Consider the following 13,761-nt stretch of genomic DNA (forward strand, 5'->3'; position numbering starts at 1 on the left):
TTTGTTTGTTTAGAATTCTTTCATTCAGATTGGTGTTATGACACAGTGGTCTATTAATAAGTATCTATGGAAAACATACTGGCTTTTAAAAAATACTGTAAAATGAACATAACTCAAAATGGAGTTTACTTATACTTACAACAAACCAAACAAAAGCAACAACCATAGAATTACAGGGTCACATTTTAATTCCTGAATTTTACAGGTCAGCATTAATATCACCACATGTATACAAATGGTGTAAAACAAGTACAGTGGTATTTTTAATACAAAATAAACATCTGTTTTATGGAAAAACTATACTTCATATCTACACAACAGCCCATCCTCCAAACAATAGCCAAAATTAAAATTAACTACAAAATCTCCAAAACAGGGGAAACTGCTTCAGTTTAAGCTATTCCAGGAAAAATGGACCCATAACACATTACAAAGGTGATCTGAAGACTGTAGCTGGAATTACTAATTTTAGTCTTTTTTTTTTTCCCCCAATGTATTATAGTTTGGGGGATGTTTTTCTCACTTCAGCATGATCTCAGATCACAGATGAGCAAACTAACATTAAAATATTTAGTTAACTTGCTGTTCTAAAAATAAAACCTCTTAACTGTTTGCCTCAGTTTATTATTTTAAACTCATTTTCGTACATGGAATGTGCTTTTATTCTTTAAAAAAAAAAAAAAGCAGCTTTCATATTACACCCTTGTTTATGGAAAAGCTTCAGGTGCTGCATACTGACTGACACTGAAGTAACTTCTTGGACCAAAATGGCCTATAGATATTAAATGCCACTTAATTCAGCACTATTCTTTGTATGTTAGTCTTTATAAATTACACCTTAAAACGTGCCTGCAGCTCTGCAGAGAAAACTTTACTAACGAAGTAGAAAGTGACTTTAAAGTATCTTCCACAAAAGATTGTACTGGTAGGCAGTTGAAAACGTTCTGTTCAATATACTTCCGTTTCTAGAGAAAATCACTTTGGAATACTACTGTACTGATTCTTGGCATCTGTTATCTCTAAAAGTGCTGATTTTAAAGTTATAGTAACAAAACTGTCCATTTTAATCCAGCTTGTTTTCATCAAAATACACACTGAAATTTCCTGATGGAGAAAACTCAACATGTGCTGTAACACAGGGTGTATTTCCCTCCAACTACCAATAAGGCTGAATTTCTGTTAGATCTTCAAAGAAATGGTCCCAACAGCTTAACTTCATTTTTTAATGATAGTTGAATGTTTTCCATAAAAGTCAGAGGCAACTGATTAAAAGAACAACATGGCCAGCACCATTATACAAGTAATGTTATTGGGTTTGCAACTGAAGTTTTATAATTGTTTCTAGATCAGAAACCCCCATGGAGCAACCCTGCATTAATAATACCTTACCAACTTTATCCCTTCCCTAAACCATCCCCAAACCTGAGAGTTTCCTTGCTGAGAAGCTACCTCCCAGGTTACTAACTTTTTTTTTTTTTTTTTTTTTTTTGACATCCTGAAGGGCAAGTCTCTTGATTACTAGCAAGCGATCAAGTTCCTGGGAAGCCTGTTTTGTTTTTTTTTACAGAACTAAACTCTCCTAGCTGATATACTGAGTGTCTTTTTCTATTCCTTGTATACTTATAAGTTCAAGTGAGAAAGCTTTCTGATTCAGATTTTCAGCTCATTGAACAGTTGCAGCATTTTTGTTCAACCACATGTTGAGGGGCCCCAGTAAATATTTTATGAGCCAAGACGAGGTCTTTTCCTGGGAGATGTTTCTTCCTCTTCCTCTTCCTCTTCATCATCTGGATAATCCACTAAACCAACCAAACTTCCCTAGTGAAGAATAAAAAAAAATTTTAACATGTAACTAAAAATCATTTTTCTAAACTAATCACATTATTATACTTGAAACATTATTTCTGAGTTTGATAAAGGAACTGCTTGATATTACGACCACTTAGTAAGCACAATTGGTGGCATTCTTAAATTACCCTCAACTTTTTTACTTGGCTCAGGATAATCCAGCAAAATTTCACTGTGGAAAATAACTTATCTCCAAATAGCAGGACTCACAAAGAATCATGACATTTGGAGCTGGAAAGACCTTGGAAGTAAACTAGTTCACTTCTCTAATCTTAAACTAGAGAGGATAGCCAGCCAGTGACAAGGAGTCTCCTTTTAGTCTCTGTTCCTCATGTATGTATTTCATCACTAAGTACATATCATTGTTTTTGTTCTGCTTTTGAAAAATACTTAAAAATGGCTGACATAATAAACACATGAAATGGTTTCTAAAAACTAATGACTAAAAAATTGAGGGCTAGCTCTCTCTAACCAAAAGAAAAGGATGTGGTATTTCAGGCATTGGACCTTTCATGAGTAATGGACCCCTTTGAAAATACTATTAAAGCTCTGGATACTTTACCCAGAAAATTATATGTCCTCAGGTATGCATTAATATGAGCCAATCCCATGAAATTTATATACTACATCTAGTTCAAACCCTTAAGATCTCTATAGGATAAGCAAATACAACAGAAATAAAGTCATATTTCAAACCTAAGTAGCTTTATACCTAAAGAATCCAGGCATCTGGCATTAACACTTTACCAGAATATAACTGAAGCACTGCAGTATTAATCAACAAAGAGCTCTGAGCAGCTAGAAACAGTTATCAGAAAGTCTGTGAACAAGATAAAACTTATATAGTGAGCATCTTTCTACTTCTCAGCTTGATAACACACACATCTTAATTTGGATAAGCAAGAAGCAGTATGGCTAAATTTAACTTATAAAGCCCTTGGTACAGTGCTTGGTACGTAGTTACTATTTGCTAATTGATACTAGCTACTATTGCCATAATCATCATTTGTTATTTGGTTTCTAGCTAAACAAGTTGGACGAGTGGAGTTAAGAGGTAGAAGACATAATTACAGTACAAAAGGCACCAGTCTGATAGTCACAGGAATGACAGCAAAGCCAAGTTTTAATTCTGCTTTTAATCCTATATATCACAAGGTACACACATTTCAGTTCCAAAAGGTTAACAATTAAAAATAATTTTTGGCATAAGATCAATAAATATTTTGTCTGAAACACTCAGCTACACAATTTTTTAATTTTATCTCTATTATCTATACATATACACACCATAAACTCTGTACATTTAAAAATCATGTTTAGCATACAGAAAGAATAAAGATACAAAATAAATATTGGAAGTAAAAGGAACTATAAATCCACAGATGCATACTGTGAAGAATTTGATAGGTTCCAGACTTTTCATATACAACTATAAATGTTGTTTTTGAATAAATATCAGCTTTCAATGTTAGTACACAAAGTTCTATATCATTCTTTTAAATTCTAGTATTCCATGGTACGGATACATCACCAAAGTTAAATTCCTTGTTGGATTGCTTTCCCAGGGATTATACTCTCTTTAAAATTTTTTATTTGACAATATATCAACAAAGACCAAAAAGGAAATGAGAAAACAGCAGATGAAAGATGTCAAGGCATTTTTGAAAAAGAAATCAGAGAGGCAAAACAACTCATTTTTACTGGAGAACAAAGTCAAGAAAGAAGTATTTCAGGAGAAGATAGAAATGAGAAGGAAGCAAACTGATTCATCTTAACCCCAGAAAAGAGTAGAAAGAAAGAGTACTAAAATACTAGGGAAAGCAGGGAAGATAAAGATAGTTAATGGTGGAGTCAGTGAAACAGACAACTGAGTCCTCAATTCTATATTTCATTCCCCTACTGCATGCCCACCCCCACCATGAGATCTCCCACCAGGAGATTCCAGCTCACCAACCAACAACAACCATAAGAGGAGCCAGAAATGTTCTGCATTTCAGGACTTCAGACACAGTGAAGGGCAGGTAGGGTAAGGTGCCAGGGTGAAAAGGGACAAATTCTTTTACATAAACATGTTTTAAATGAAATCAGAATGTTTTCTAATACCATATACAAAAATAAACTCGAAATGGATTAAAGACCTAAAGTCACTCAGGTGTGTCCTACTCTTTGTGACCCCATGGACTATAGCCCACCAGGCTCCTCCATCCATGGGATCCTCTAGGCAAGAATACTGGAGTGGGTTGCCATTTCCTTCTCCAGGGGATCTTCCTGACCCAGGGATCGAACCCAGGTCTCCCATAATGCAGGCAGACGCTTTAACCTCTGAGCCACCAGGGAAGCAAAGACCTAAATGTAAGGCCAAATACTATAAAACTCCTAGACAAAAACAAAGGCAGACTACTCTATGACATTATTTTTTTGGATCAGTTTCCTAAAACAAAGCAATAATAGACAAATGGGACCTAATTAAACTTAAAAGCTTTTGCAAAGCAAAGATGAAAAGACAACTTATTGAATGGGAGAAAATATTTGTAAATGATATGTACGACCAGTAAGGGGTTAAAATCCAAAATTAATAAACTGTTCAAGGCAACATAAAAAAAAAACCACCCTATTAAAAATTGGGCAGAAGATCTAAATAGACACTTCTCCAAAGAAGACATACAGATGGCGAACAGGCACATGAAAAGATGCTCAATGCTGTTAATTATTAGAGAAATGCAAATCAAAACTATAATGAGATATTACCTCCTCTGGTCAGAATGGCCATCATCAAAAAAAGTCTACACATAATAAATGCTAGAGAGGGCGTGGAGAAAAAGGAACCCGCTTACGGTATTGGTGGTAATGTAAATTGGTGCAGCCACTATGGAGAACAGTACGGAGGGGTTCCTTAAAAAACCAGAGTTACCATATGATACAGTAATCTCACTCCTGGGCATATATTCTGACAAACTGCACCCCAATGTTCAGAGCAGTACAATTTACAATAGGCAAGACATGGAAGCAACCTAAGTATCCATCAATGGATGAATGGATAAAGAAAATGTGGTATACATACACAGTGGTATATTAATCAGCTATAAAAAAGAATGAAATAATGCCATTTGCAGCAACATGGATAGACCTAGAGATTATCATATGAAATGAAATCAGAAAAACCAACATGGTATTGCTTATACATGGAATCTAGAAAGAACGATACAAATGAACTTATTTACAAAACAGAAACAGACTCACAGACATAGAAAATTATGATCACCAAAGGGGAAAGGGAGGAGGGAGAGGATAAATTAGAGGAGTTTGGGATTAACATATACACAATACTATATGTAAAACAGATAGCCAACAAGGACCTACTGTATAGCACAGGGAGTATATTCAGTATCTTGTAATAACTTATAATGGAAAACAATCTAAAAAAGAACTTATCTATCTCTGAATCAATTTTCTGGACACCTGAAAAACGATGGTAAAATGGTTAAAGGACCATTGGTGATAAAGAATTTGCCTTCACTTAGAAATGTGGTCAGTTTATTGAAAAAAGGTTGAGAGCCAATATAACTACTGCTTTACTCTGTGAGCTCCTATCTTGCTCAATATCAAATTTTTGTGATAGTCTTGAGTGACTGAACAATTAGTTTGTTTTCTAAGAACAATTGCTATTTTTCTACCTGTTCCCCCCAAAAATGTAGATCAAATGTATTTGGCAATCTGCTATTAGTGTCATAAGGGTAAAATAAGCATTTGTGCTTGCACTTGATTTTGCTTGTTCATAAATAAAAAATTATCTGGAAGGATAATAAACTGAAAACTCAGGGAGACAACGCAAAGAATAGAACCATTAAAAAAAATGAATAAATGGAGAGAAAAATTATAAGATAAATTAACAAGGCACAATATCTAAACAAAAAGTTATAGTGAAAGAATATAAAGTGTCCCAAAACTAAAGGTCATGACTTTTAATTGAGAAAGCCCAAAGTATTTCATTTTTAAGTTTCAGGATACAGGGATAAAACCCCAAATGCTTCCAAGAAAGACAAATTAAATTCACACACAAAGAATTAGGAATAAGAATGTCTCTGGATTTCTTGGCAGCAATAACTTCAAATTTTTGGAAGAAAATTATTTCTAATTTGGTTCCTTCTACATTCAGTTAAACTGTCAATCAAGTATGGGGATACAATAATGACATCTTCCTACATGCCAGGTCTTATACTTTATCTCTCATGGAATCCTTTTCTCAGGAAACAGAGAGGGTACGCTCCAATAAATGAAATGGAAAATCAAGAAAGAGAACAGAGACTTGAGATCCAGGAAACAGTCAATGTAAGAAAAAAAGAAAGGCAAAGGAAGTATTAGGGTGATGGCAGAGGCAGCCTTAAGACAACAGCTGTGCAGCAAGTCTAGATAGCAACCAATTCAGGCTGGGACAAGATGGGAGTCTTCAAGAGAGACATCTCCAAGGAAGAGACTATGTGGAAACTAACTTGAGAGGTACTGAAACAATGAGTAAGAGGCACATAACTGTTGCAACGAATGAAAAAATGGTGGCAATTATTTAAAAAAAGTTACAAAGCAAAATACACTATAGAAAACAGCAGGAAAAAAATTAATAAAAATATTTACATTGTTATAGCTATAAGATTATCAAATATTGTTTTAACCAAAAATTGTGATACAGAGAATAATAAGGGTGAGGATGTGGTAAGGAGTGGTAAAATAATATGGCAGTATTAGCACACTGTTTAGAAATAAAAGAAACAGGTATTAATAGAAGATAGCCAAGCGTTTTCTGTGGAGAGGAAAAGAGGACTGTTTTTTCCTCAATAATTTTAATACTATTTGCCTTTTAAAAGCAAGTACATGTATTACTTTGACTTAAAAAAAAATAGCTAGTATATATTGAGTTGTGCCAAATAGTGTTCTAAGCTCTTTACATTTATTAAATAATTTAATCTTCACAACAAACTGATAAAGGAGGTACTGATTTATTCCTATTTAAAATGAGAAAACTAAAGCCTGGAGAGATTAAACAGATAAAAAGAGGCAGAGTCAAGATCTGAATCCAAACAATATAATATTCTTAATATAGTGTCACAATAATACACTAAATTGTCCTATCAAAAAAATGAAAACTTAAAAATTCTTGTTCCCTAATATAAACTGTGTTTTACAAAACAGAAGAATCCCATTGAAAATGCAATTTCTGTGACATTTAGTTAAGAACCCACCTTGCTACAAACACTTAAGAAAGATTCTACATTTTTGTAAAAAAAAAATAAACTCAGACTTGTATTTTGTGTTTAAAACGAGCTTGACGTCAGTTAGGTTTTTGACTATGGCCTTCTCTTGTCCTTCTACCCTTATACTAAAGTTGTCCTATATTTATGCCTTTTTATTTTTAAGCCACTCCTTTTTGCGGAAAAGTATATTTTTACATATAATGATAATGTAAAGGAAATAAAAACATTTTATATACAATTTAAACTATTTTACATAAAAAAGGTAACCACTGGGAAATACATTTGCTCTGTGAATGACAAAAAGGTTATTAATAATATTCTTAAAGACTCACTCACTAAAATAACAAACCAATTAAAAAAAGGCAAGACTATGAAGAGACAATTAACAGAAGAGCAAATCAAAAAGGCTAATATTCAACTTCACTAGTAACAAAAGACACCACTGGGGAATGAGATATATATTAATACTGTTTCTGCTACTGAATAATAAATATTAAAAATCATTAAAATAACACTGCCAAAGCGGCAGTGAGCCAAGCACACTCATACAATGCTTATGGTAACTAACTGGTATAGTCTTTCTGGAGAGGAATTTGACAATATGTTCAAAAACATTTTTACTCATTTATCCAAGAAAATAATTTAAAATGCAACAGCAGCAGTAGTCAGTGAAATATCGGAATCGACTTATGTGCTCCCAAGTACTGGTGGGGGGAGGGGATGCTTACAAATACTATGATACAGCTAAATAAAATGAAATTCTAGTCATCAACAATGTTTTAATAACATAGAAAAATTCTTATAACAAATAAAAGCAGGATACAAAACTGTGCTTATACAAAGACCACAACTGTGTCAGATAAACCCACACACCTAAAGAACAGTCAGATGTTAACAGTCATTTTCTTATGACAATGTGTGCAACTTTTTTTCTTCTTTGAAATTATTTTAATTCCAATTTTTCTTCAGGAAACATGAAATAATTTTACAGATGAAAACAGCAAAGTTTGTTTGTGTGTAGAGCAGTTTCACATACCTTGGTGGCTGTTACGGATGTGGCCAAGTTTGTAGTTTTGGAAGAGGATCCATTAGAACTTGCTGGTGGTGTCTGAGCCACTACAGATTTGCTGCTTGTACTGTTTGTTCCATTAGCAGCACTGGTGGAGTGGGAGAAAGTAAATTTGAAGCCACCAGAAGATGTCCTTTTTGGAAGGTTTTCCTTATCTTCACTTTCCTTTGCTAAAGCAAACATAAATATTTGAATCTTTGTTGGTAAATATTGCTAAGTCAAAGCATCTGAAAAGAACAATAATTTAAAACTTTTGCTTTTTTGTAAGAACTAAGAGGGCAGAGCATGATGAGTACAGTGATACGTCTTCATTAGCTGTCATCTTAGAAATCCCAGGGTTAGAAAAGACCTTAAGAATCAGGTAACTGATTAACCACCCTACCCTGGAATTCTCCACTGCTCTAACTAGGACCCTCCCAAGGTCTCACTTGCTGTCTCTTTTTTTTGTCTCTCTAAAGCATCCACTCACTGAATCTATACTTCCATACTCATGAAAACCTAATAATCTCTCTCACAAGTCAAAAATGCCTAAAGAAAATGATTATGATCATGCTTATTTATTTTCTGAATATTCCAGATTCCTTTATAACTGTTTCCTTTATGACAAGGGTGTCTACTATCTTTTAACATCTGGCTGCTACTATTTTTATATATGATTCTTATGTAGTACTTCAGGTATTGCCTCACTGCCTCTTTTGACAGTAGTCAGGGCAGTGGGTGTAATGAGTAAAGAAAGAATTTGGCTACCAAAAGGTACCTGTTTCTTAGGACATTTTCACAGGTTATTTGCTCCCCCAGGCTGAAGTAAACAGAACTTAGCAGTGAGTAGAAAATGAGTGAGGCTGGTAAGAAGAATTTCAAGGAAAATGTAGTAAGAAATTAATGAAACACTAACTCATGAGAAATGCCTTAAGAAAAATCTAACATTCAAAATCACAAACTTACTAAAGCCTAGGAAGTGCTTTTGCCCTTCAAGATATAACTTTTTTGAAACATTTAAATGATATATGCAGTGTGGTACTATCTAACAGTGATAATTTCTCAAGTCATAGAATTAAAAGTGATTGCTTCTTTTGAAAAACACTAGTAAGATCTTAGTTTTACAGACAAGCATATTTGAAAGACAGGAAATTTTACTATTACTTTCCCTCTCGACATTTTATCTTTATGAAAGTTTTACTAACAATTAAAAAATTTCAAAGAGCAAAGTACTTCTCTCTTTAAGCTTAGTTTCCTCAGCTGTAAATGACAGAGTGCACTGGAAAGTTTCTTTGGATCTCTATCATTATTGGAGACTTCAGTATAAACATAAAGCCATAACTGTTCACAGAAGGCAAAGTATAAACAGACAATGCAATTTCTAAATAGCAAATGAAGAGCAATCACAAAAGAGCAAGTTTCAAGAAAAATATTTTAAACATGAGAAATGTTTTGAAACATCAGATTTAAAAAAAGTGATAATTTTATTTAAAAGGTTTTTATTTAGCATAAAATTCATGCCTTTCATGCTTTATAAACTGTGATCACAACCTCACAAGCAACTATATAATTTCTATACTAAATAAGAGAATGAGCGAATCAAAAATTCAACACTTTAATACCTTTTTTAGTCTCCATGAATTTTTCATAACTATCTGGAAAATCATCTTCTGCCTTAGATTTTTCCACTGGTGCAACAACTGTTTTTCCTTCCTCCTCATCATCTTCATTAAACCACATTTCTTCATCCTCTTCCAACGCCTTTGCATCTCTGCGAAATCTGTTACTACGTAATATAGATGGTACACTGTAAGAAATATATCACAAGTATTGAGTAACGACTTAAAATTCCTGACCAGTTTAAATGAGAATAAATACGTATAACCAAGAGGAGATGAAATAATTTTAACTGAGTATAACTTATAACCAGTTGTGAAAGAATATGTAACCAGAGAACACTCCAAGGATATTTGTATACTAACCTAAAAATTTATCTTGAGTTAAGATATGGAGCAGTAATTTTTTATATAAAGGATTCAGGGCAGGGAGAACAGCCTACCCTCCTAAACAACCCTGTATTTTCTAATGATAGGAAATTCCTGGGTAAATTTCATATGTAAGATCAAACTACATATGGCTTTGGACATAATTTTATAGGTTATAAATGTAATATACTTAAAAAATACCTGTTCAGTTTCTGATTTTGTCTGTCTTTTTCTTGCTCATATTTAGTCTTCAATCCTTTGAATGTCTGAACATATTCAATCGATTCAAGTGCTTTGTAAAAGTTTTCAACTATATGTGCAGTAAGAGACTTGATATCTTCCTGTATAAGCACAAAATTTATATTTCAAATATAATACAATACTTGCTAGAAGAAAAACTTAAAAAAATTTCTTTTATAGTTCCAAAACTGATTGAAAAAAAGGTTTTTCAAATCACCTTCCAAAAATAAATGTCCTAGTTTCTTTATACATGAGCCAGGATTCCAAAGAAAACTTGGGAAAAAAAGAAGCAATTCCCTGAAGCCCTTCTGGGAGACTATATAGAACATTTGAAACATAAATGTATTTACTTTATATCACCTATTTATTTTTTGCATTTACATAATAGTACTTTACAACTTAAAATAAGCACTTTCACATACAATTTCACTTGACTCTCATAACAATTCTATGAAATAGGCTTTATTATCCCTATTTTACAGAAAGGGAAAATTGAGGCTATGAGAGACTAGATGGCCTGATCAAGAGTGCATACCTAGTTAGAAAGCAGATTTTGAAATTATATTTTCAAAAAACACTGAAAAATGTTATTTAATGACTCCTTGCTTAACTATCAAAGCAAGATAAGTCTTACTAAAAAATAAACAGATTCCTCCAACTATATCACATACACATATCTGATAAAACAACTTGACTTCCTCCTGTGTATTTCCAGTTCTCTAGACCAACAGTAATAAATTCTAAATTCTTAATGAATGATTTTAAGCGATCAATGCAGATGCCATGGTGAAAAGCAGGCTCATTATTAAAAACAGGCTGTGATCCAGGACTAAAGTATACATGCGGTTTCTTTAAAAATAAACCATAATCTGACTTTAAGTCTTTAAACTAGTTCCCCTGAATATCTGAATCAAAAAATATATTGCAGGAAAAAAAGCTAAGTCTTGGGATTCAAAGTGTATTTATCAACCACTCAAAATTATTTTCAGAAAAACAAATTCAATCATAGGAATAGGGATGGCATTATGAACCCTACACTTCATTTGATCTGTATCTCAACAAAAATTTTAAAGGAAAAAATATAAAAATTAATCTCTAACTCACAGAACAGTGCACTGTGAACCTGGGTTCAGAAAGTTGGTGAGCTAATTAACTATTTTCCCTTTTTTCTAAGGCTAGTACTTCTATCTTCTTCATCCTTTTTGCAAACTATACTCATAGCAAATGACTACTCTAAGAAAAAGTCTGCCAAATAATGTTGACATGAGAATAGTGTGTCATCAGTTCAAATTTGACCTGCAAGAAGCAAAAGTAATTTCTAGCTTTGATTTTCTTTTTTCAAGTTCTTTCTGATCATGTGGCCATGTCTGCCAGTGGAATCATTTCACTGTGTGGGACAGGGTAAATCTACTGTACCAGTTCTTCAGTTTTCATCTTATCTCTGCTATTCACATAGAGCTTTCTCTAGATCTTTTATGACAATTCTTTCGTTGCCCGAGACTGAGCTGCACCGTATCTTCAAGCCCTGACTGTGCTCCTAAACAAATGAATGCATTTGAATAGGTCAGCTAATCACTTGGGTGTCTCAAGCCCTCATCAATAAAATAAGGCAGTTGGAATAGTTCACGTAACAGTCTCTTCAACTTAAAATTCCATCATAACATCCTACCTTTTATGCATCTTGTATTAATGTCTACCAAGGGAATTATTTTCAACTTTTCTATTCATTTTTATCACTACCCTTACAATAGATCACAGAGATCATATGAATGGCATGCCAGAGTGAAACATCCACATATGCTAAATATCCCGAGCCATTTAGCTGCACCCCTCCCCCCAAAAAAGGAACTGAGAAGAATATAGAGTAAACATGATTTAAAATACTATGATGAATTTCACAATATAAAATATTAACATCACTAAACATATATTTTTACTAAGAATCTTTTAATATAAACTTACCACTCTTATAAATTCAAATAACTCAATAACAGCTGAATTCAATAGATTGTACCGAGTTCCATTATCCAGAAGAGCATTTACAACTGGCTCAAAAAGATTTCCCTTGGTGATGTAACGATTGTAAAATTCATCTTTAAGGCCAATTATTCGCCTCATAAAACGGAGAGCACCTAATTAAAAAAAATACAGGGAATAAGTGGATAATCTAATGTTAATTATTGTACAGTATTTCTACATAAAGAAATGTGTATGTTCATCTAAGGTAAAAAGCAAAACTACATTAAAAATAATTGGGTTTTGAGAAAAACAGAATTAAGGAAAGACCACTCAAAACTTGTAAAACTTACGTAGGGAGCTAACAAAATGCCAACAACTGGTAGGCAGAGAGCTACAAGGCAGAGAGATTAGAAAATACACAAAACCCACACAATACAAATGCTGGCACTATTTAGAGCAGTGCTGGTAGACATGAGACAATACAGTGAAGGCAGCTTAGAATCAGCAAGGGCTGTCATTAGGAAGGGCACAAGAATGGTGCAACCTGCCAAAAGCCAAGACTTCCTTAACTCTTTGTGGGACAGGGGGGAGAAGGGAGTCAGGGAAGCTTTGGAAGTAGGTGCTTCTTTTAAATTTTCTGAAAATACAGCCAAAGGTGCTCCTGTTAACTGTATACAGGAGAGCTAAGGGGTTGCTTTACTTTTCTGGTGAAGGCTATTCCAGTTTTCTTTGCCTTGGGAAAATCATCTGTGAATCAACACTACCTCTAGATTATAATAAGCTGTTTAACCTTTGGTAAACATGTACTATGGCAGATCAGACTGTATTTGTAAAAGAGTGACAGAGTAATAAATAAGCAGTATAATTTGGCTTTTCACATTTTAGAATATTGAAATGAAAATTTCCCTTTAACTAGTCTTTTCCCTGGTTAAATAAAGCTAAACAAATTTAGCAATATTACTAAAACTTTGATGAAACACAACTGATTTCAATCCCTTATTTTTATGTTTGTTTATCTTTTAACTTATAACCTCTCTCCTAGGTAGCTTAATTTATTCTATAGATACCACTAAGCCACATCCTTTAAAACACAAAGCTTCTGATTTTCTAAGTTAGTCTCATTACAAACCCTCATTCACAGATGGAAGTTACTAAAAGAAGAAGTTGTGTCTATCGAAAGAGGTTCTAAATATTATCTGAAAATAAAACAGAAATAGGCCACATAAGGTATGAATGTGTGATCACTGTAACACTTAAAACAGGTGTGGACAGAAGTGCTAGACTTAAAACATCACCTCTTTTTTATAGAAGGGTAAGAACTAGTTTATTCAGGATTAAAAAGATTGAAGTACTGGCAAAGACCTGAGGAAACAGGCAATTTCATATGTTGCTGGTGAATGAACACGCACACAAAGCTATTAAAACAGCATGTTTA

The 13,761-nt window shown here is 33.4% G+C and overlaps 1 protein-coding gene across 4 annotated transcripts in view; it reads right to left on the reverse strand.

Moving 5' to 3' along the window:
* Positions 1-165: 165 nt before the first annotated feature.
* Positions 166-13,761, reverse strand: part of PPP4R3B (protein phosphatase 4 regulatory subunit 3B) — a 52,958-nt gene continuing 39,362 nt past the window's right edge. For 3 of the 4 annotated variants that reach the window (XM_044925921.2, XM_044925922.2, XM_025261048.3), the window contains 5 exons: positions 12,330-12,499; positions 10,329-10,468; positions 9,765-9,949; positions 8,131-8,333; positions 166-1,818 (listed from right to left, as the gene is read on the reverse strand). In XM_044925921.2, coding sequence (XP_044781856.1) covers positions 1,723-1,818; positions 8,131-8,333; positions 9,765-9,949; positions 10,329-10,468; positions 12,330-12,499 — 794 coding nt within the window. In that variant the 3' untranslated portion in view covers positions 166-1,722. The remainder of the gene's footprint in view (positions 1,819-8,130; positions 8,334-9,764; positions 9,950-10,328; positions 10,469-12,329; positions 12,500-13,761) is intronic. The other variant, XM_025261050.3, reaches the window with a different exon arrangement.

Source organism: Bubalus bubalis, chromosome 12 (genome assembly GCF_019923935.1).
Source record: "Bubalus bubalis isolate 160015118507 breed Murrah chromosome 12, NDDB_SH_1, whole genome shotgun sequence".
Lineage (NCBI taxonomy): Eukaryota > Metazoa > Chordata > Mammalia > Artiodactyla > Bovidae > Bubalus > Bubalus bubalis.